Source organism: Oncorhynchus mykiss, chromosome 30, assembly GCF_057628025.1.
Source record: "Oncorhynchus mykiss isolate SJ-2025 chromosome 30, ASM5762802v1, whole genome shotgun sequence".
NCBI lineage: Eukaryota > Metazoa > Chordata > Actinopteri > Salmoniformes > Salmonidae > Oncorhynchus > Oncorhynchus mykiss.
In genome coordinates this window covers 19683232-19708010 of record NC_143051.1, presented here as the reverse complement: position 1 = coordinate 19708010, position 24779 = coordinate 19683232, and the positions used below count along the sequence as shown (strand labels likewise).

The 24779-nt window shown below is 44.7% G+C and overlaps 1 protein-coding gene across 3 annotated transcripts in view; it reads left to right on the top strand.

Moving 5' to 3' along the window:
- The window catches only part of LOC110489401 (CUB and sushi domain-containing protein 3), a 660686-nt gene that overhangs the window by 570574 nt on the left and 65333 nt on the right, over positions 1-24779 (top strand). For all 3 annotated transcript variants that reach the window (XM_036971422.2, XM_036971421.2, XM_090227754.1), the window contains 3 exons: positions 8070-8243; positions 9618-9803; positions 12830-13003. In XM_036971422.2, coding sequence (XP_036827317.2) covers positions 8070-8243; positions 9618-9803; positions 12830-13003 — 534 coding nt within the window. The remainder of the gene's footprint in view (positions 1-8069; positions 8244-9617; positions 9804-12829; positions 13004-24779) is intronic.

Genomic DNA, 24779 nt, shown 5'->3' with positions numbered 1-24779 from the left:
CATGATAAACAAAGTCCGGTCTCTGTAAGACGGAGGAGGCTGCATGCATATACAACAAGTCACCATAATCAATTACAGGGAGAAAAGTTGCCTGTACAAGCTTCTTTCTAGCCATAAGCGGGAAGCAAGCCTTATTACGAAAATAAAACCCAAAAACTCATTTAGAGTTCCATGGTCAACCTGATTATGCCTCTCACCTATGACTCTCATCAACAAAGACAGTTATTTATTTTGTTGTGTTTTATAGCTAATCAACACCGAATGATGTAGATTTCATAAAATATATTTGTCATATAGGGTTGGTGGATGAACCGCATGTCATAGTTACAGTATATACCAATATATTAAACCATATAGTTTTTAAAAGTATTATTATTATTATTTATTTTTTTACTTTTACCTCTTTTTCTCCCCAATTTCATGATATCGAATTGGTAGTTAGAGTCTTGTCCCATCGCTGCAACTCCTCTACGGACTCGGGAGAGGCGAAGGTCGAGAGCCATGCATCTTCTGAAACACGACCCTGCCACACTGCTTGCTTAACCCTGAAGCCAGCCGCACCAATGTGTCGGAGGAAACACTGTACAACTGGCGACCTAGGTCAGGTTGCAGGCGCCCGGCCCACCAGAAGGAGTTGCTAGAGCGCGATGAGAAAAGGAAATCCCGGCCGGCCAAACCTTCCCCTAACCAAGACGGCGCTGGGCTAATTGTATGCCGCCTCATGGGTCTCCCGGTCACGGCCGGCTGTGACACAGCCTGGGAGCTTTAAAAACAATATGTTTCTATATTCTGTTATCAAGCCATATTGTCAAAAACAATATGTTTCCTATAGGCGGCAGTAACCGTGGTGATGATGAACAGTGTTTTTAAGAAGACAATATGCTGCGTAAAGCTAGCAGCACTTTAAACAGAAATAGCTACTGGAGACATAAGAGTGTCAGGGCCATTTTCCTACTGAAATGGTAGTGGCCTTACCTCCTCAACTGGCTATCACAAAGACTAGGCCTCTGGCTCACTGATGAACCATGTATCTAGGCCAACACGTCTTCATGGAAAATATGATAATATTCATTCCCTTGGGTGGGTTGTGTGTGTGTGTGTGTGTGTGTGTGTGTGTGTGTGTGTGTGTGTGTGTGTGTGTGTGTGTGTGTGTGTGTGTGTGTGTGTGTGTGTGTGTGTGTGTGTGTGTGTGTGTGTGTGTGTGTGTGTGCGCGCGCGCGCTTCAGCATGCACATAATATCTGTAGATGTGAGGTTGAGCTCAGTTATTTTAACGTGCAATGATGAGGTTTTAAATTCCGGTTATAGACGGTGCTCAAATGAAGGGGAAATTGCTTCTGTGCAAAGAGAAACAAATTACATTTCTAATTATGCAAATGTACTGCGGTTGTTTTCCGCGAGAGAGAGGTGAGAAGGAGGCAGAAGTGAGGAATCACTTTTTACAGACACTGAGACCTCCTCAGGTTATCCTCATAGGCGTTGTGGTCCATGGGCTAGCCCATCTTTAGCCCATTGGGCTGGTCTGAATTGTTTTTTTATTTTTTGCGAAGAATGATCATTATTTGGCTGATAATTTAATGTGTTAGAAATGCCGGGCCGACATCTGGTCCCTGTCAGTCCGTGAGAGAATCTTCTAGACCTAGACCATTTGAACGTCTATGACATACACGAGACAGAGACGTTATAGCCTACTTATCGTGTGATGCCTACAATGTTAAAACAGTGAAAATATTAACGCATAAACATTTATTTTCACTGACAAATCACATCAATACAATACAAGTACAACATCGTTAATCCGGGTTCATAAAAAAACATGTATTGTCTGCAGTAGCGTAGAGAAGGCATGTCTGGGGTGGAATGAAGCTTAGTAGTTAACTGTACAAGGCTGGGCTGTGAGTTCAGACGGAGGTGACTACTCTGCCAGGCTGGCTGACAGAGGAAAGACCGGAAAAGATTACTGTTCTCTCGTCCCCAAAATAGTGGAGAGAAGGTGGAATTAATCTGCAGTGTCTACTAACTGCCTGTGTGCTCCTACACACGTCAAAATGTGCCTTGAGTAAGCACAGTGGGACTGGGGGTTTTCACGATGTCGCACACAGATTGACACACAGACGCCACACAGTGCTGTTACACACACACTTTAAATATCAGCAGCTTACTAGGGCACACACACTTGGAGTTAGGGCCTTCACACTCCAACACTCACACACTCACTTCCAGACCAACACGCGATCACTCACCCATAGACTCAGCCGGGTAACACACTGACTTCCAGACCAACATGCTATCACTCACCCATAGACTCAGCCCCCTAACAAGTTCCCAGGCTTACTCTCTGGGCTTTAGACTCCCTCCCACTCTCTCTCTCTCTCCCTCTCCCTCTCTCTCTATCTATCTCTCTCTCTCTATCTATCTATCTATCTATCTATCTCTCTCTCTCTCTCTCTCTCTCTCTCTCTCTCTCTCTCTCTCTCTCTCTCCCTCTCTCTCTCTCTCTCTCTCTCTCTCTCTCTCTCTCTCTCTCTCTCTCTCTCTCTCTCTCTCTCTCTCTCTCTCTCTCTCTCTCTCCCAATTCAATTTCAATTTAAGGGCCTTATTGGCATGGGAAACATATGTTAACATTGCCAAAGCAAGTGAAGTTGATAATAAACAAAAGTGAAATAAACAATTAAAAGTAAACATTACACTCACAGAAGATCCAAAATAATAAAGGCATTTCAAATGTCATATTATGTCTATATACAGTGTTGTAAAGTTGTGAAAATAGTTCAAGTTCAAAATGGAAAATAAATAAACATAAATATGGGTTGTATTTACAATGGTGTTTACATTGGGACAAGACTGCAATTACCAATTGGATACCACGAAATTGGGGAGAAAAAGAAAGTGCAGTTCCGTTTCCAACCCCTTTTTGTAGCCTGTCTTCTCTTGAGAGCCAGGTCTGACTACGGCGGCCTTTCTCAATAGCAAGGCTATGTTTACTGAGTCTGTACATAGTCTAAGCTTTCCTTAAGTCAGTCACCGTGGTCAGGTATTCTGCCACTGTGTACTCTCTGTTTAGGGCCAAATAACATTCTAGTTTGCTCAGTTTTTTTGTATTTTTTTTTCAATGTGTCAAGTAATTATATTTTGTTTTTTCATGATTTAGTTGGGTCTAATTGTGTTGCTGCTCTGTGGGGCCTGTTTGTGTTTGTGAACAGAGCTCCAGGACCAGCTTGCTTAGGGGACTCTTCTCCAGGTTCATCTCTCTGTAGGTGTCGACTTTGTTATAGAAGGTTTGGGAATCGCTTCCTTTTAGGTGGTTGTAGAATTTAACTGCTTTTTTCTGGATTCTGATAATTAGCGGGTATCGGCCTAATTCTGCTTTGCATGCATTATTTGGTATTTTACGATGTACACGGATGGATGGATATGTTTGCAGAATTCTGCATGCAGAGTCTCAATCTGGTGTTTGTCCCATTTTGTGAATTCTTGATTGGTAAGCAGACCCCAGACCTCACAACCATAAATGGCAATGGGTTCTATAGCTGATTCAAGTATTTTTAGCCAGATCCTAATTGGTATGTTGAATTTTATGTTCCTTTTGATGGCATAGAATTCCCTTCTTGCCTTGTGTCTCAGCTCATTCACAGCTTTGTGGAAGTTACCTGTGGCGCTGATGTTTAGGCCGAGGTATGTATAGTTTTTGAGTGCTCTAGGGCAACGGTGTCTAGATGAAATTTGTATTTGTGGTCCTGGCGACTGGATCTTTTTTGGAACACCATTATTTTTGTATTACTGAGATTTACTGTCAGGGCCCAGGTCTGACAGAATCTGCTGCAGATTGTTCTAGTGCCCTCGCCAATTCATTGATACATACAGTTGAAATCGGAAGTTTACATACACCTTAGCCAAATAAATTTAAACTCCGTTTTCACAATTCCTGACATTTAATCCTAGTAAAAAATTCCCTTGCGACAACTTTGGAAGTATGCTTGGGGTCATTGTCCATTTGGAAGACCCATTTGCGACCAAGCTTTAACTTCCTGACTGATGTCTTGAGATGTTGCTTCAATATATCTACATCATTTTCTTACCTCATGAAGCAATCTATTTTGTGAAGTGCACCAGTCCCTCCTGCAGCAAAGCACCCCCACAACATGATGCTGCCATCCCCGTGCTTCACGGTTGGGATGATGTTCTTCTGCTTGCAAGCCTCCACCTTTGTCCTCCAAACATAACGGTGGTCATTATGACCAAACAGTTCTATTTTTGTTTCATCAGACCAGAGGACATTTCTCCAAAAATTATGATCTTTGTCCCCATTTGCAGTGGGTAAACCGTAGTCTGGCTTTTTTAAGGCAGTTTTGGAGCAGTGGCTTCTTCCTTGCTGATTGGCCTTTCAGTTTATGTAGATATAGGACTCGTTTTACTGTGGATATAGATACTTTTGTACCTGTTTCCTCCAGCATCTTCCCAAGGTCCTTTGCTGTTGTTCTGGGATTGATTTGCACCTTTCGCACCAAAGTACGTTCATCTCTAGGAGACCGAACGCGTCTCCTTCTTGAGCAGTATGACGGCTGCATCATCCCATGGTGTTTATACTTGCGTACTATTGTTTGTACAGATGAACGTGGCACCTTCATGCATTTGGAAATTGCTCCCAAGGATGAACCAGACTTCTGCATCCCTGTCTCACCCCATGGCCCTGTGTAAAGAAATGTGTATTTTTTGCCAATTTTATCCACACACTTGTTGTTTGTGTACATGGATTTTATAATGTCTCTCTATCCCTCTGCCTCTCTCTCTCTCTTTCTCTCTGTCCCTCTGTGTATCTCTGTCCCTTCCTCTTGTCTCTCTCTCTGGCTCAGTCTCTGGTCTATTATCTAATTTCATAAGTCCCAGTCTCCAACTCACTGATAAAGTCCCAGAGTCAGGCCCCTCTTACAGTATCCCACCTAGGCTAATGGCCCATAGCCCCATTCAAAGGTCCATAACCACTAGTTTCTCCCCTTCCAGGACGCAGGTCTCCAAGACAGGCAGAGAAAGGCCTCCCGATGCCTCCCAGAGCTATAGTGAGGATCACCATGAGCACTCTGCCATCACTTCTGCATCGCTCGACAAATGCCTGCAATTGAGCACAACTAATGTGGTTTGAATTGGATTAGCCATTCAGATGAGCTGCCAGACGGCCAATGAGTTTAGACCAGAGGGATCTGATGGGGAATGACACTATTTAGGGAAATGGTCCAGGATGGGGCAATAAAACAGCTCTTTGCCGTTTGTCCTCCTGAATATCAGTTTCAGAGGTGACTGAGACCATAGAAATAGAATGAGACACTCAAAATGTTCACCCGTGTACCCATGATGGCGTCATTGACTTGAATGGGGAGGCCTGTTCTATTCATTCTAGTTCTGTGATTGAGACATCCTGGCAGAACACATGGTAGTCTAGCACCTAGCCTATTGATAACCGAGCCACACAGCTCTATTGCAGATCTTATTGGAAGCCTACTGTTTTGCCCAGTCTATTGCACAGTAAGTGAATGTGAGCTGAGGCTGTGTTCAAGCTCCACTGGTTTCTTTTTGGGTTCAATTCCCTGTTCAAGGTCTGACTATGCTATTTCTATGGTCTCAAACTCACTATGTGTATTTTTGCAGTGAACAAATGAGCACCCAGTGGATTATTACCTGGTGGATTACAAAGCAAAAGTGACCTTACCTGTTATCCATTACATATGAGTCCATATGTAATGTCAATGTTACCCTTTTATACAGTACATTAGATACAGTAGGAATCACTATGTAATGCCAATGTTACCCTTTTATACAGTACATTAGATACAGTAGGAATCACTATGTAATGTCAATGTTACCCTTTTATACAGTACATTAGATACAGTAGGAATCAGTATGTAATGTCAATGTTACCCTTTTATACAGTACATTAGATACAGTAGGAATCAATATGGAATTTAAATTTCAATGTAACTTCTCTCTCTTTCTCTGTCTCTCTCTCGCTCTGTTTTTCTCTATCTTACTCTCCCTCTACCCCTCTCCTTCTATCTCTCCTTCTTTCAATTAAATTAAATTAAATTCAATGTAAGGGCTTCATTGGCATGGGAACCATATGTTTACATTGCCAAGCAAATAAAATAGATAATAAACAAAAGTGAAATAAACAATAAAAAATGTTTGACAGTAAACTCACTCACAAAAGTTCCAAAAGAATAAAGACATTTCAAATGTCATATTATGTGCAAGTAGTTAAAGTACAAAGGGGATAATAAATACAATTGAAGTTGGAAGTTTACATACACCTTAGCCAAATACATTTAAACTCAGTTTTCCACAATTCCTGACCTTTAATCCAAGTAACAATTCCCTGTTTTAGGTCAGTCAGGATAACCACTTTATTTTAAGAATGTGAAATGTCAGAATAATAGAAGAGAGAATTATTTATTTCAGCTTTTATTTCTTTCATCACATTCCCAGTGGCTCAGAAGTTTACATACATTCGTATTTGGTAGCATTGCCTTTAAATTTTTACCTTGTGACAAACGTTTCTGGTAGCCTTCCACAAGCTTGTCACAATAAATTGGGTGAATTTTGGCCCATTCCCCCTGACAGAGCTGGTGTAACTGAGTCATTTTTGTAGGCCTCCTTGCTCGCACATGCTTTTTCAGTTCTGCCCACACATTTTCTATAGGATTGAGATCAGGGTTTTGTGATGGCCACTCCAATACCTTGACTTTGTTGTCCTTAAGCCCTTTTGCCACAACTTTGGAAGTGTGCTTGGGGTCATTGTCCATTAGGAAGACCCATTTGCGACCAAGCTTTAACTTTCTGACTGATGTCTTGAGATGTTGCTTCAATATATCCACATAATTTTCCTACCTCATGATGCCATCTATTTTGTGAAGTGCACCAGTCCCTCCTGCAGCAAAGCACATCATGATGCTGCCACCCTCGTGCTTCACGGTTGGGATGGTGTTCTTTGGCTGGCAAGCCTCCCCCTTTTCCCTCCAAACATAACGATGGTCATTATGGCCAAACAGTTCTATTTTTGTTTCGTCAGACCAGAGGACATTTCTCCTAAAAGTACGATCTTTGTCCCCATGTGCAGTTGTAAACCGTAGTCTGGCTTTTTTATGGCGGCTTTGGAGCAGTGACTTCTTCCTTGCTGAGCGGCCTTTCAGGTTGTGTCGATATAGGACTCGTTTTTACTGTGTATATAGATACTTTTGTACCTGTTTCCTCCAGCATCTTCACAAGGTCCTTTGCTGTTGTTCTGGGATTGATTTGCACATTTTACACCAAAGTACGTTCCTCTCTAGGAGACAGAACATGTCTCCTTCTTGAGCGTTATGACGGCTGCGTGGTCCCATGGTGTTTATACTTGCGTACTATTGTTTAAACAGATGAACGTGGTACCTTCAGGCATTTGAAAATTGCTCCCAAGGATGAATCAGACTTGTGGAGGTCTACAATTTTCTTCTGAGGTCTTGGCTGATTTCTTTTGGTTTTCCCATGATGTCATGCAAAGAGGCACTGAGTTTGAAGGTAGGCCTTGGAATTTAAGCCACAGGTACACCTCCAATTGACAAAATTATGTCAATTAGCCTATCAGAAGCTTCTAAAGCCATGACATAATTTTCTGGAATTTTCCACTGTTTAAAGGCACATTAAACTTAGTGTATGTAAACTTCTGACCTACTAGAATTGTGATACAATTTATTATAAGTGAAATAATCTGTCTGTAAACAATTGTTGGGAAAATTACTTGTGTCATGCACAAACTAGATGTCCTAACCGACTTGCCAAAACTATAGTTTGTTAACAAGAAATTTGTGGAGTGGTTGAAAAATGAGTTTTAATGATTCCAACCTAAGTGTATGTAAACTTCCGACTTCAATTGTAAACATAAATATGGGTGGTATTTACAATGGTGTTTGTTCTTCCCTTGTTGCCCTTTTCTCGTGGCAACAGAACTTCCTCTCTCTATCTCTCTATCTATCCCCCCTCTCTCGCCCTCTTTCCAGGGCTAATTTGAAAATAATCTTGTCATTTCTCTCTCTCTCCCCCCAGCTATCAGCTGTGGACACCCGGGCAGCCCTATCTACGGGCGGACCATTGGTAACGGCTTCAATCTGAACGACGTGGTGAGCTTCTCCTGCAACATGGGCTACGTGATGGAGGGGCCCTCAAGGGCCCAGTGCCAGGCCACACGCCAGTGGAGCCAGCCACCACCAACGTGTAAAGGTGGGGAAAAAAGTTAAGTCTTCTATTCACACGGAGTATGCTTGCTCGATCCGCCTGACCACTGCAGTGCACTCTCTGTAAGATGGGGAAGAAGGAGGAGTCTCGGTTTGTCGTGGGCTTGTAACCAATCAGGTAGCAGCACCACAGCAGGACAACGGCCTCTGTGTAGGGTGAATGGTTGCTCTGTGTGAATTGTGGTTGTGGTGAATTTAGGGTCATAGGTATCACTGACCTCTATAGGGTGTATCAATGGTTGTGTTGACCCCATGCATGACACTGTGATTTTACGACCTTGTGTTTGATGTGTTATTAATGTATAATATAATATTCAGAATATGTTGAAGGGGTGTGGGGTGATTATCTGAAAACCATCTGATGGAGCTTATCATAGTTCCATTATATAGGAGTCTTCCCCTGAGGAAACCAGAGGCTAAGTCCAGGGTCAGACTGCTATTTGACAAGCCCTGAAGTAACCAGAGGCTAAGTCCAGGGTCAGACTGCTATTTGACAAGCCCTGAAGTAACCAGAGGCTAAGTCCAGGGTCAGACTGCTATTTGACAAGCCCTGAAGTAACTAGAGGCTAAGTCCAGGGTCAGACTGCTATTTGACAAGCCCTGAAGTAACCAGAGGCTAAGTCCAGGGTCAGACTGCTATTTGACAAGCGCTGAAGTAACTAGAGGCTAAGTCCAGGGTCAGACTGCTATTTGACAAGCCCTGAAGTAACCAGAGGCTAAGTCCAGGGTCAGACTGCTATTTGACAAGCGCTGAAGTAACTAGAGGCTAAGTCCAGGGTCAGAATGCTATTGGACAAGCCCTGAAGTAACCAGAGGCTAAGTCCAGGGTCAGAATGCTATTGGACAAGCCCTGAAGTAACCAGAGGCTAAGTCCAGGGTCAGAATGCTATTGGACAAGCCCTGAGGAAGCCAGAAGCTATGTCCAAGGTCAGAATGCTATTGGACAAGCCCTGCATATCGAACAAACTAGAACCAATTACATTGTATCTGATTGGACTATTTTGGCAAGAGGAAATATAACGCCCACATTGTGTTGGCCTTTGTTGATACCAGTAAATCGATCTTGCAGGTTCTCGAAATTCGTAATAAGCCATTGTGCCATGTACTTGCTTGTGATGTGAACATTTATCTATTTTCTATATATTTTTTATTAATACTCCTTTTTATCATGCATTAAGATTATGCATTAATATCAATGGAAGATTGGCGCAAAAATTCTGTTTCATGTTAGGATTTGGCCCTATATGAGTGACTGCAGAAGGCCAAGCGTGTCCTAAGTGTTGGAATGAGTTGATCCCTTCCATGTTTCTGCCAAATAACACATGTCTGTCTTTTTCCCCCTCCGTCTCTTCCTCTTCAGTGGTCAACTGCTCCGATCCTGGGATCCCAGCCAACTCCATCAGACAGAGTAAGATAGAACACGGGAACTTCACCTTTGGAACCGTGGTGTTCTATGACTGCAGCCCGGGATTCTACCTATTCGGTTCACCCGTTCTTACCTGTCAGCCCACAGGACAGTGGGACAAGCCTCTACCGGAGTGCATCGGTGAGTCTGGTGTCACTGTTTTTGTCACGTCTACCCCTACTCCACCTCGCTGGCGCTCGATGTCGGCAGTTTATTCATTATTGCGCACACCTGCCACCATCGTTACACGCACCTGCACCTCATGAGACTCACCTGGACTTCATCACCTTCCTGATGACCTTCTATATCTGTCACTCGCTTTGGTTCTTTCCCTTAGCGTTATTGTTTCTGTTCCTGTGTTTTATGTCTGTACGCTACCCGTGTTCCATTATTTATTAAATTCACTCCCTGTACTTGCTTCCCGATTCTTAGCGTACACGTTACAGAATAACGCCTCACCAAGGGGAAGCAACAGGGATCTTTTTTTTACTGGTGACGTCGGGTCCAAGTGCCACTGCCGAAGCCACTGCCACTGCCGAAGCCTCAGCTGTCTCATCAGGCTTCCATACGTCTGCCGGCTCGTCAGGCATCCATGCCTCAGCTGGCTCGTCAGGCTTCCATACCTCTGCCGGCTCGTCAGGCTTCCATGCCTCAGCCGGCTCATCAAGCTTCCATGCCTCAGCCGGGTTTGTCAGATTCCCGTGCCTCGGCCGGTCTATGGGTTCCCGCCCCTCGGCCGGCTCTACAGGTTCCCGTGCCTTGGCCGGCTCTACGGGTTTCTGAGCCTCGGCCGGTCTATGGGTTCCCGAGCCTCAGCCGGCTCTATGGGTTCCTGAGCCTCGGCCGGCTCTATGGGTTCCCGAGCCTCGGCCGGCTCTATGGGTTCCCGAGCCTCGGCTGGCTGTACGGGTTCCCGAGCCTCGGCCGGCTCTACGAGTTCCCGAGCCTCGGCCGGCTCTACGGGTTCCCGTGCCTCGGCCGGCTCTACGGGTTCCCGAGCCTCGGCCGGCTCTACGGCTTCACGAGCCTCGGCCGGCTCTATGGGTTCCCGTGCATCGGCCGGCTCTATGGGTTCCCGTGCCTCGGCCTGCTCTATGGGTTCCCGTGCCTCGGCCGGCTCTATGGGTTCCCGTGCCTCGGCCGGCTCTACGGGTTCCCGAGCCTCGGCTGGCCCGACAGGTTCCCGCGCCTCAGTAGAAGCGACTGGCCTGCTCATGATCCTCGAGACCGTCCCTCTGGTCGGTGTCATCCTGCGGCTGACGCTGCACGTCATGGAGGGGGTACTGTCATGTCTACCCCCGCTACCCCTCTCTGGTGCTCGACGTTGCCAGTTTATTCATTATTACGCCCACCTGCCGCCATCATTACATCATTGCACCTGCACCTCATGAGACTCACCTATATCTGTCCCTCCCTTATGTATGTACGCTACTTGTGTTTCTTGTTTTGTTCCATGTTCCGTTATTTATTAAATTCCCTCCCGGTACTTGCTTCCCGATTCTTAGCGTACACGTTACAGTACATGGTGTAAAGAGACTCACACTGCAATATATGCTAGCATTTGGTATATTAGAGAGGTTTCGACAGTTGAAACATTGTCACCAATAAACCACAGAGTTAACCACAGATGGTGGTGTGCGGAGTCTCTTTTAACCATTCACTGAACTTATTTTGATATCCTTGCACCAAAACATTGGTGGTGCGCATCTAAAGTGTCCTGTTCCTATAATTTGTTGTCGCTGTCTCACGGTCGGTCTGTCTTTCCCGGAGAGAGACTGACGACTTGGCACTCGTGGCTAATTAGCATATTATTCCATTAATTTAGGCTGAATGAGTTGCCTGACCCCCTCTGCTTAAGATCAGTGTTCTATTGAGGGACAGGTGGAACAGCTCTGTGGATATTACACTAATTAGGGATGCCAGGTTGGCAGCTGATCCCCGAGTTTTATGGTGTGTATCTTCAACATCCTCCTCAAAACAAGCTGCATTAGACACCAGCTGTACTGGCAACCTGGCATGTCTAAACATCTACTTTAAACACAGGGCTTCAAGGTTTCCTACTGGCTGTCTCAGTGTTCCAAACACAACCTGGGCCTCCTACTGGCTGAGGGGCATAGCTGTGTGCTCCAATCAGTGCACTCTCTTTGAAATTTGAACCCAATCCCAACCTTATTGAACTATGATGTGTAGCCCACTGTTTTCCCCTAAACCGTATCATAAGTTAGCTCAACTAAGGCCCAATCAGTTTGGTGTTCCTGTTGCGATGTGTTTTAAAAGGGATGAAAAAACCAAGATGAATGAACGTTCTTTCTCCCTCCATGCCTTGTTCCCTGTTTGATCCACCCCACTGTGACATGGACACCATGTCCAAAACGTTCCTTTCATTTAGACACGCCTTGTCCTTTGTGCTGAATTAGCATGTTAATACCGGACCTGCTCACTTTTTATAGGCCAGTAGCAGAAAAGAGGAGAAAGTTTAAAGTAAACTTGCTGATTGTAGCACATTCTGGGGTGAATATTTGAAAAAAGAATTTGATTATTTTAGCACCCTGGCCTTGATAATTTACTAAGTGAAAAAGGGATGAAAGAATGATTACAAAGGATGAGGATAGTACCGTCTACTTTGGAACGTTGCCATTATGAGCTTAAGTGCTAGTACTGTATTTTTATCGTGGTGAAGCAAGTACAGTGGTCTTATTCTATGAGCAGAGGTACTGGATATTTTGGATGGGTTTCCCGGAACCCAAAATAAACCTAGTCCTGGACGTAAAAACACTTTTTGTAGTCCAGGACTAGGCTTAATCTGCGTCTGGGAAACTGGCCTATAGTGTGTATTCTATGTAGTTTGTATGATACAGTATTCCCCTCAACGAGGAGAAGTAGACTAGAACAGTGTTGGAACCATAGTCACACATCTTGTTCTAGCTATCTGTATTGTTTACATACAGGCTGTGTTTGAAATGGAACCCTATTCCCTATATAGTGCACTACCCTATAGGGCCTGGTCAAAAATAGTACACTGTATAGTGAACAGGGTGCCATTTGGGACGCAGATACAGTGTGTGGCCTCAATCCTCTAGAGAGTGACGACAGTACCTTCCACTACATTAGCCCTGTCAGCACTCTGAGCTGACAGCATCCATCTTGTGTGTGTCTCTCTCCTCCAGTAGTGGACTGTGGTCACCCCGGGTCCCCTCCCAACGGCCAGCTGAACGGGGATAAATTCACCTTCGGCTCTACGGTTCGCTACACATGCATAGGGGGGCGCCAGCTGAAGGGCGAGTCGGCGCGCACCTGCCAGCTCAACGGCCACTGGAGCGCACCCATGCCCTTCTGCTCAGGTAAGTCCTTTACATACAGGGGGGGTTGTGAGTGGCTGTGTCTGTGTGTTTGGGACACTGTTTGTCCAAGGTAAAAATGACTTAGTCAACTTTATGTTATGCACCATATGACAATTTCAAGGCTTGGATTTTCTGGTCAGCTTTGTCACGTTGACGAAGCTCAAATGATTATATCTACATTTATCAGTTTTTGTCCTTTCTTTTGATAATACCTTTTTTATACACGCATACGTACATGGCAAGAGCTTTAATCGGACGTAGACAAAGAGAGAGAAGGTCATATCGAGGACTTCTAAATAATAACTGAAGAAGTATAAAGATAGCTCATAATAGTGGAGGAGGATTTATATGCGGTGGTGGAGCAACACATTGGCTCCAGCAGAATAGAAGAAACGAGAGGCATTGACTAACATGTGGGCAAGAGAGTTCACCCTCTTCACACTAGCGTGGGTGTTGTGCCTGGAGCCCTGACGTCAACACAACCACAGCTAGCTAGAGAGCCGCAACTGTCCTTTCTTCACAACACAATGTCCATCTCTCGCTTTCTCACTCCCGCTCTCTCTTTCTCTCTCGCTCTCTCGCTCTGTCTCCTTTCCTCTTTCTCTATGACCTTTGTACCTCTTTTTCTCCCCCTCTCCCTCTCCCTCCCTCCCTCCCTCCCTCCCTCCCTCCCTCCCTCCCTCCCTGCCTCTCTCTCTCTCTCTCTCTCTCTCTCACACACAGACTTAGTTACCACGCATTCCTTCCGCCCAAGAAATAGCTTCTTTCTCCTTCCTCTTCTTCTTCCTATTCTTCCACTCAATATGTAAAGTACTGTAGCTAAATATATACATTATGATGTGGTGCAATGTGCAGGGAAATCGTTATATGGCTACATTTAATTAAAGATTGCACCGACCCCATCAGGATGGGGTATGGAGGGAAAATACATTTGCAGCTAAAGTTTTTTTTTTTTTTCAGCCGTAGAGGTTGTCAATCCCTGGATAATAAGGGCCTCTTTATTTCCTCTCTTGTTGGGCCTGCATCTCAAATGGCACCCTGTTTACTGTGTAGAGCACTTCTTTTAATCAGAAACCCATTGTTCAAAAGTAGTGCCTTATATAGGGAATAAGATGCCATTTGGGAAGCAGGCAGGGAGGTCTTTGGACAGGTAATTGATCTGTGGGAACTACTGGTTAGTTTGCTGCCCCTCTTTTATTGAGATGATATGCCATCTGCTTTTCCCTATGGCAGACTGCAAAGGAATCATCTCACCCTCATCTCCCCTGGGAGCATCGCTAGTTCTTTCGTCCTGTCTCTCTCTATCTTTCTTTCTTTCTCTCTTTCTTGTCTGGTTGATTATTCCCCAAAGTGAGTCATTGGCCAAGATACATCGTTTGAGACAGTTGAAAGAGAAAAGAGAGACACAGGTATTTACCTTCAATACAGAAGATGGTTATTGAGTGAAGAAGTCAAAAAGAGTTTTGAATCCAACATCACAGATCTATTTCCGTGTAGTAGGTCTCTTCCATCAATTTATAACCCTGTTATTGAGTAGTGTGAAGGGTTTAACAGTGTGTAAACCTCCCCTAGCGAACCCTGTTATTGAGTAGTGTGAAGGGTTTAACAGTGTGTAAACATCCCCTAGCGAACCCTGTTATTGAGTAGTGTGAAGGGTTTAACAGTGTGTAAACCTCCCCTAGCTAACCCTGTTATTGAGTAGTGTGAAGGGTTTAACAGTGTGTAAACATCCCCTAGCTAACCCTGTTATTGAGTAGTGTGAAGAGTTCAGCTGTGTGTAAACCTCCCCTAGCGAACCCTGTTATTGAGTAGTGTGAAGGGTTTAACAGTGTGTAAACCTCCCATAGCTAATACTGTTATTGAGTAGTGTGAAGGGTTTACCAGCGTGTAAACCTCCCCTAGCTAACCCTGTTATTGAGTAGAGTGAAGGGTTTACCAGTGTGTAAACCTCCCCTAGCTAACCCTGTTATTGAGTAGTGTGAAGGGTTTAACAGTGTGTAAACATCCCCTAGCTAACCCTGTTATTGAGTAGTGTGAAGGGTTTAACAGTGTGTAAACCTCCCCTAGCTAACCCTGTTATTGAGTAGTGTGAAGGGTTTAACAGTGTGTAAACCTTCCCTAGCTAACCCTGTTATTGAGTAGTGTAAAGAGTTTACCAGTGTGTAAACCTCCCCTTGCTAACCCTGTTATTGAGGAGTGTAAAGGGTTTAACAGTGTGTAAACCTCCCCTTGCTAACCCTGTTATTGAGTAGTGTGAAGGGTTTAAAAGTTTGTAAACCTCCCCTTGCTAACCCTGTTATTTAGTAGTGTGAAGGGTTTAACAGTGTGTAAACCTCCCCTAGAAAACCCTGTTATTGAGTACTGTGAAGGGTTTACCAGTGTGTAAGCCTCCCCTAGCGAACCCTGTTATTGAGTAGTGTGAAGGGTTTAACAGTGTGTAAACATCCCCTAGCTAACCCTGTTATTGAGTAGTGTGAAGAGTTTAACAGTGTGTAAACATCCCCTGGCTATCCCTGTTATTGAGTAGTGTGAAGAGTTTACCAGTGTGTAATCCTCCCCTAGCTAACCCTGTTATTGAGTAGTGTGAAGGGTTTACCTGTGTGTAAACCTTCCCTAGCTAACCCTGTTATTGAGTAGTGTGAAGAGTTCAGCTGTGTGTAAACCTCCCCTAGCGAACCCTGTTATTGAGTAGTGTGAAGGGTTTAACAGTGTGTAAACCTCCCCTGGCTAACCCTGTGATTGAGTAGTGTGAAGAGTTTAGCTGTGTGTAAACCTTCCCTAACTAACCCTGTTATTGAGTATTGTGAAGAGTTTACCAGTGTGTAATCCTCCCCTAGCTAACCCTGTTATTGAGTAGTGTGAAGGGTTTAACAGTGTGTAAACCTCCCATAGCGAACCCTGTTATTGAGTAGAGTAAAGGGTTTACCAGTGTGTAAACATCCCCTAGAAAACCCTGTTATTGTGTAGTGTGAAGGGTTTAAAAGTGTGTAAACCTCCCCTAGCGAACCCTGTTATTGAGTAGAGTGAAGAGTTTACCAGTGTGTAAACCTCCCCTTGCTAACCCTGTTATTGAGTAGAGTGAAGGGTTTACCAGTGTGTAAACCTCCCCTAGCTAACCCTGTTATTGAGTGGTGTGAAGAGTTCAGCTGTGTGGAAACCTCCCTAGCTAACCCTGTTATTGAGTAGTGTGAAGAGTTCAGCTGTGTGCGCAGTGGACCTAAAGCTGCCTCTGCTGCTGTGAGATATAAGAACACAAGCAGACAGTCTCACCTCTTCTAACTGAGAATGATGTGAATGTATGGGTAGGAGATAGACAGAGAAAACTTTTCTACTCATATACTGTCCGTAATGTCTATACATTTATATATATATATATATACTGAGTTTGAGTTTATTTTATTTTTACAAGGACAGTGCACATTAATCAACATTTCAGTTAAAGTGCCGATTTTATTTAGCCAGCCGGCTAATTTTCAACAGCAGTCCCTGGTCAGGTTATTAAAAACAATTACAATATAGACAATCATTGAGCAGTGAGCACATGCAGAGCAACATAGGACAATCAAGACGTAGCATACAGACAGAGCAACATAGAACAAAAAGCAGCAAGACAAAATTCATAAAAGCAACAAAGTGTTTCCACACCTCACAAGCTACAGACAACAGACAACATGGAAAGCGGCCATACACAGCTAGGGATTATGATCACAAATCTGATGGACCTTTAGCCATTTATTCATTAATTTTGTGAAAGTGTGATAGGTGGTGCAGTTATGTGTGTCTGATGAGAACTTGTTCTCAACTAGCCTACCTGGTTAAATAAAGGTGACATTTAAAGTAAAAAAAATGGCAGTGTATTCCAGACATGGGAAGCTCTCACAGAGAAAGCGGATTTACTTAAGGTGCTTATCCTTAAGGGAACTATACAGTCACCTCTCATGGCAGACCTTGTGGATCTGCTGCCATATGTTTGGGTTTTCTGTTTAACAAAACTACTGAGTGGAGGGGGGAGCCGGGCCATTTAGGATCTTGAATACAAGACATGCGTCGGTGTATTGCGCAAGATGTTTACTGAACAAAATATAAACGCAACATTCAACAATTTCAAAGATTTTGCTGTTACAGCTCATATAAGGAAATCAGTCAATTGAAATAAATTAATTAGGCCCTAATCTATGGATTACACATGACTGGGCAGGAGCACAGCCATGGTTGTGCCTGGGAGGACATAGGCCCACCTACTGGGGCGCAAGACCCAGCCAATTAGAATTAGTTTTTCACAGAAAAGGGCTTTATTACAGACAGAAATACTCCTCAGACATATGCCCACCAAAATGATAAGGATGTAAACAAATTTGTGCACAACATTTGAGAGAAATAAGCTTTTTGTGCATATGGAACATTTCTGGGATCTTTTATTTCAGCTCTTGAAACATTTTCTACATTGTGGAATAATGGTGAATACATCAAAACTATGAAATAACACATATGGAATCATGTAGTAACCAAAAAAAACAACCAAACAAATCAAAATATATTTTATATATGAAATTCTTCAAAGTAGCCACCCTTTACCTTGATGACAGCTTTGCACACTCTTGGAATTTTCTCAACCAGTTTCATGAGGTAGTCACCTGGAATGCATTTCAATGAACAGGTGTGCCTTGTTAAAAATTAATTTGTGGAATTTCTTTCCTTCTTAATGCATTTGAGCCAATAAGTTGTGTTGTGACAAGGTAGGGGTGGTATACAGAAGATAGACCTATTTGGTGAAAGACCAAGTCCATATTATTGCAAGAACAGCTTAAATAAGCAAAGAGAAATGACAGTCCATCATTACTTTATGACATGAAGGTCAGTCAATCAGGAAAATGTCAAGAATTTTGAACGTTTCTTCATGTACAGTCACAAAAACCATCAAGCGCAATGATGAAACTGGCTCTCATGAGGACCGCCACAGGAAAGGAAGACCCAGAGTTACCTCTGCTGCAGAGGATACGTTCATTAGAGTTACCAGCCTGCAGCTGCATTCTGCAGCAATACACCTTCCCATCTGGTTTACACTTAGTGGGACTATCATGAGATCTACCTACCCCTGCCTCCCTCAACATCTTGTACTTCTGAGTGGGAGACCTTCCCAGGCAGTAGCCTGCTAACTGACAAACTATAATCAGGGCTCCCACTCCGACAAGGTTAATTGACCCACAGTCCCACAAGGTGACATGATATCATTGCCGTGACGTGCAAATGAGCGATAGAAAGCCAATCGCGCAAATGTCACCATTCCGAATGTTTTGGTGCGGGCGCCATGAATCTATAAAGCCCTTTGTGAAGTATCAGCATTTATATGTCATGATGTTATGAGTATACTTGCCTACAATTAGCTGTTTTATTTGCAGTATGATGATGACTTGAGTTTTGCATGTGTTCAGTCTTCTAAATTAGGCTAGAATGACGTGTCTGTCTGTGTTAGGGGGTTTCTCTGTTTTGGGCACAAGTCGTTTTCAACACAGATGGTGCTTGCTAATCACTTGGGGTGTGGGGTGTGCTCATTGAGGGGTGGTCTGAAACACTTTGTGTTTTCCCTCCAAGCTCCTCTCTTCTTTAGGCTAATCAGTCCTGCCCTATTTCCAGTGCTCTCCTCTCCTCCGCCCCCTCTACTCCCATGTGGCTCCTCTCCTCCTCTCCAGTCCTGTCTCTATCTCTCAACTGCCAGTCTCTCTCTGATTCCTAGGTCCTGCAGACCCAGTGATGCACAGAGAGCACCTTCATGCACACACACGCACACACGCGCACACACGCACACACACACACACACACACACACACACACACACACACACCCACACACACACACACACACACACACACACACACACACACACACACACACACACACACACACAGAGAGACAATCTCTTCACACACACACACAGCCTCACCTGCTCTAGGTCTCTGTTCATCCATTAAACCTTCATTAAGTGTCCATGACCCATAAAATAAAAATGCAGACACCAGCTCCTCCCCATCCCCCTGGACAGTGTATGGTGCCTGTTCACTTCTGAGAGCCCTGACCCAGAAAAAGACACAGCCAGGGACAGAGAAATGGAAAGCAATGAGTAAATGGGAATGGGAATATTGTTCTCTCGCTCTCTTTATCTCCCTCTCTTTCTCCTCCATCACCTCCCTGTCTCTTCTCCATTTTTGTCTCTCTCTCTCTCCTTCCATTGTTCTCATTACTGAAGCATTATGATTTCTCTGAATCAGAGACCTATAGTTTGCTTTGCCGTCCAGTGAGAAGCAGGATCTTAAGCTCCGGCAAAAGAAGCCTTACTTCAAAAATGTTAAAAAGTTTAAATAAAAAATCAAAACAGAAGCCTTCTTTAGGGAAAAGCTTTATATCAAATGAGGATGTGTGTGTGCTTCTATAGTGTCCAAGTGGCCTGAGAAACCGATGTGACTGCTCCCCTCCATAGATGGGCCCGGGTAAAGTGCACTACCCCAGTGGAAGAAATAAGTCACAGTGCACTACCCCCCAGTGGAGGAAATAAGTCACAGTGCACTACCCCCCCTGTGGAGGAAATAAGTCACAGTGCACTACCCCCCCAGTGGAGGAAATAAGTCACAGTGCACTACGCCCCACTACCCCCCAGTGCCATGAGGTTGAAGGAATTGTCAGTAGAGCCCCGAGACAGGAGTGTGTCGAGGCACAGATCTGGGGATGGGTACCAAAACATTTCTGCATCATTGAAGGTCCCTAAGAACACAATAGCCTCCATTATTCTTAAATGGGAGAAGTTTGGAACTACCAAGACTCTTTCTAGAGCTGGCCTCCCGGCCAAACTGAGCAATTGGGGGAGAAGGGCTTTGGTCAGGGAGGTGACCAAGAACCCAATGGTCACTCTGACAGTTCCTCTGTAGAAATGAGAGAACCTTCCACAAGGACAAGCATGCAGCACTCTACCAATCAGGCCTTTATGGTAGAGTAGCCAGACGGAAGCCTCTCCTCAGTAAAAGGCACATGACAGCCCGCTTGGAGTTTTCCAAAATGCACCAAAAGGACTCTCAGACCATGAGTAACAAGATTCTCTGGTCTGATGAAACCAAGATTGAACTCTTTGGCCTGAATACCAAGTGTCATGTCTGGAGGAAACCTGGCACCATCCCTACGGTGAAGCATGGTGGTGGCAGCATCATGCTGTGGGGATATTTTTCAGCGGCAGGGACTGGGAGACTAGTCAGGATCGAGGGAGAGATCCTTGATGAAAACCTGTTCCAGAGTGTTCAGGACCTCCCACTGGAGCAAAGGATCAACAACCCTAAGCACACAGCCAAGATGCAGGAGGGGCTTCTGGACAGGTCTCTGAATATCCTTGAGGAGCCCAGCCATAGCCTGGACTTGAACCCGATCGAAACATCTCTGGAGAGACCTGAAAATAGCTGTGCAGCGACGCTCCCATCCAACCTAACAGAGCTTGAGAGGATCTGCATAGAAGAATGGGAGAAACTCCCCAAATACAGGTGTGCCAAGTTTGTAGCGTCATACCCAAGAAGACTCGAGGCTGTAATTGCTGCCAAAAGGTGCTTCAACAAAGTACTGAGAAAAGGGTCTGAATACTTATGTAAATGTTATATTTCAGTTTTAAATGTTGCATATATTTGCAAACATTTCTAAAAACTTTGTCATTATGGGCAGTGCTTAATTTGTAAATCGGGAGGTCTCGGAACACATAGTGGGCGAGGGGGGTCCGGTGGGCTCTGAGGTACCGAAACACATTGAGAAAAAAAGTGTCAAACACAACGTGGCAGCGCAGCAGGCAGAGTAAACAGCCAAGTCGGCTACTGTCTATGGTGCTGAAACGGACAGCGCTCTCCAAGGTGCTGATTAATTCAAAGAAAATCCTACCTTAGTTTTCAAAACCTTCCACAACAACTCTCTCTATGTCAAGTCCATTTAACTCATGAGAGTCATGAGCTGTGACATTTAGTCCACTTCTAAGGCTGTTCTGGAGACTCTGGCTGTTGTGTCTATTTTTTTCATTTTGAGGGTGAACTATAACCTGGGTGTATTCTTTAGCCTTGTCTACAAGGCTTGCTGCCACCAAATGCGCCATGTTTGTTCAAAAACCTTTTTTTGAGTGCTCTTTGTTGTTGTTTTATGTCTGAGGCATAGGATGTTAATTTACTGTACATACCACCCACTCTTTTGCTAGTTGAATCCCTCCAGTCGTTTCTAGACCCAAGCTCCCTTCCTTTTTGCATGTTGCACAGCACAACTTTTGATTCTGTGTGACAAGCTAGGGGTTATACGTTTGCTCCTTCTTAAACTGCAAATTGCACCTGCTCCGAGCATCTTCGTTGGTGGATGCCCCCCCCCACCCCCCCACCCCCCCACCCCCCCACCCAGTTCCCTGTCTCCCTCTGAGTCTGACTCACTAGCAGGCCTACTAGCTAGTGGAGGTGCCGGTGGTGATGCTGAACTGGCAGGATTAGCATCGTCATCAGGATCAGTTTGCCCCTCACTCCTCTCCTCCGGCACTGACAGTTCTCTGGCTCGTTCTGGGTTCTATTCACCATCTCTCTCTGGATTTTTGGACTTGAAAATTTTCGTCAAACTCGATTGCCTTTTCTTATCCATTTTTTATTTGTCTTTCCCACAATTCAAATTCAGTAGGGAAACAACTAGCCTAGGCTACGTAATGTGATTACGTAGGGACCTCGTCTTTAGCTGAACACCACTACCAAGACCTGTGTCAAGATCAGTTACTTGCCCCACCGGCCCTCCCCATAACCTCTATGTACAAATAAGAGAGCAGGTCTGGAATCAATGTGGCAGGATAGGATGATTATACAGAATTATCACTGTGCTTTTACATGATGGTCTTCCTGGGTGGTGGGAGAAATAACGAGGAGGCAACTTGATTTAATGCTGATCACTTTTATTAGAATGTCTACAGTGCGAACAGTGAAACAATGAATAAATTATGCCGTGAGGGGTACCGGATCCAGGCAAATAGGTGCCGGAACAAACTATTTCAAATTTGAGAGGTTCCGGATCCTGTTCCTGCACGATCCGGCTCAAATTAAGCACTGATTATGGGGTATTGTGTGTAGAAAACAATTTGATCCATTTTAGAATAAGGTTGTAACGGAACAAAATGTGGAAAAAGTCAAGGGGTCTGAATATTTTCCGAAGGCACTGTATGCTATCATGTGAAAGGGAGACTCTGTCTTTTCCCCTGTTGGCTGACCAAGCTTTCTTTTAGAATAAAGAACATAGTTATTTTGAGACACCAATGCATTCTAGAGAATATTTAATTCCCCCTTTGTCTGTCCTGGTGGCATAGAGCTAGCTTCTTATGAAGAGACTACAGAAGAAGTTTGAGATTAGAGATAACTCAGGAAGTTCTGTGAGTCACAGACTCTTTTGTGACATAACACCAGGGAGATTACTTTTACCTCGCCTATTCCCTGTTTCACCTCCCTCTACCCTGTTTGTGTAAGGCTCAGTTGGTAGAGCAAGGCACATACAACACCAGGGTTCTCTGTTCAATTCCTGGGACCACCCATACGAAACAAAATTAGGCATTTTGGATAAAAGTGTCTGCTAAATGGCATCTACTGTATATTCCCTTTTTTCTCCCCAGTGTGTCCATGCCTATACTCTGTGTGAGACACGCGGGGTAGGGGGGACGGGGAGGTGGAGTGGTCGGTTGAGGGTCTGTGTTGTGTTTGTCTCTGCTCGCTGTCTAGAGCTGATGCTGTGTATCACTGTGTGTGACAGCCAGCCCTCTCCTTCTCCCTCTCTCCATCTCTATCTCTCTCTCTCCGTTTCTACCTTTCTCCATCTCTCTCGCTCCCTCTTCTGCTTCCTACCCTCTCTCTCTCTCCCCCCTCTCCCTCCTCTCCCTCTCCTGTCCATCGCTCCCTCTCCCTACCCCGTCCATCTCCATCTCTGTGTCTGGTGGTTAGGTGGGTCTCAGCGCTGCCTTTGTAGATGAGTACCACAGCCCCGCTGGAACAGCTAATACAGCAATACCCTCCCCTTGTCCTTGGAGCCTCAGCCCAGCCTTGCTTGGTCAGCACATTCCCCCTGACGGAGCACACTCCTGGGAACCTGAACCCGTCCCCCACCCCCACCTCGGCCAGCCAGCCAGAGACGCACGCTGACAGGGGGATAACAGAGGAAATGGAGCATGGCACACATGCATACGCCCAGCAGCTACATACACATACTGTTCTGTAGGGGCGCACCCCCCCCACACACACACACACACACGGGTTCTCACTCAAACAGAAAGTAAAAGTGACATTCAAGCAGACATGTCCACACATACACATACACATTTCTCCACACAAAAACTTGGCAAACACAAGCCCACACAAACACACCCATCAAGACTCTCACACGCCTTACCTTGAAGCCACCACACAGTGTCATATCCTATCATATCTGTCCCGAGGGCTGTATTCAGTCACACTGAAATAAGGGCAGTAAAAGGATGTATCAGTAGCATGTGTCTCCAGCAGACTGTACCTTAGGACATATATAGTGCCTGTAAAGCTACATATATCCCCTTATAAAGTGTACACTATTTGTGCCTCCCCCTAATGTCCTGCTACAGTACTGTGTGTGTGTGTGTGTGTGTGTGTGTGTGTGTGTGTGTGTGTGTGTGTGTGTGTGTGTGTGTGTGTGTGTGTGTGTGTGTGTGTGTGTGTGTGTGTGTGCGTGTGTGCGTGTGTGCGTGCGTGCGTGCGTGCGTGCGTGCGTGCGTGTTTTAAAGGCTCTCTGTTACTCCATAGTACCCCCAGATTAACATTTATAACCAAGATGAACAAGGCCCTTTCAAGTGCAGCAGCTTATACCCACATGACTTCAGCTTTCACAGTCATACTGTACATGTCTATAGGGACTAGTGCAGGGATATATATGCTAAGTATGTGTGGCGCTACAACAGAAGAATGCCCTTTCAACTGCAGCTTATTCATATGACTTCAGCTTGCACGGTCATACGTGTCCACTGCAAGGGGGTATACTGTATAACGCTAGGTAGGTCTATATAATATAACCCTCCACGGCTCTGAGCGGTAAAGTAGTTCCCTCCTGAGAACTGGGCGGTGGAGGGATAAGGGAGCATCGGTGGGAACGATTTTGGCTAAGCTGTAAAAGTGGCCTGCTGGCGTATTAGTATGTAAAGCAAACAGGCCTGCAGCTCTTTAATAGCCGACACTTTGGTCTGTCCCCTGGGCTGGGACACTACCGCCTGCCTGTCTGAATACTGCCTACTGCCTACAGTACCTAGCTGTGTGTGTGTGTGTGTGTGTGTGTGTGTGTGTGTGTGTGTGTGTGTGTGTGTGTGTGTGTGTGTGTGTGTGTGTGTGTGTGTGTGAGCTGCACTGAAACCTGGGATCACAGTCAGTCTGCTGCTACATTAGGTTTGACCAAGGGGATGAGTCAAGTGTACTAAAGTAGCTAACATTGTTAATAAATTATGACTTATTTATGGAAGGAACAATGAGGTCCACACTGGAATGCTTTGGTTATGCACACAGGGTGGAAATGTTGGGTATTTGTCTGGACAAGACAGAAATAGATATCATAAATATATTTATGGATGGATGTATTCTTAAAAAACATATTTTTCTCACTTGTGCTTAATTTTTTTATAACAATTTGTTGTTAATCTCATATGGATACCAATTACACTTTGTCTAAATTCTCTCAACCCTTGACTTTCCAATATATTGTGTTGCATCAGAGACAGATTTATCTGTTA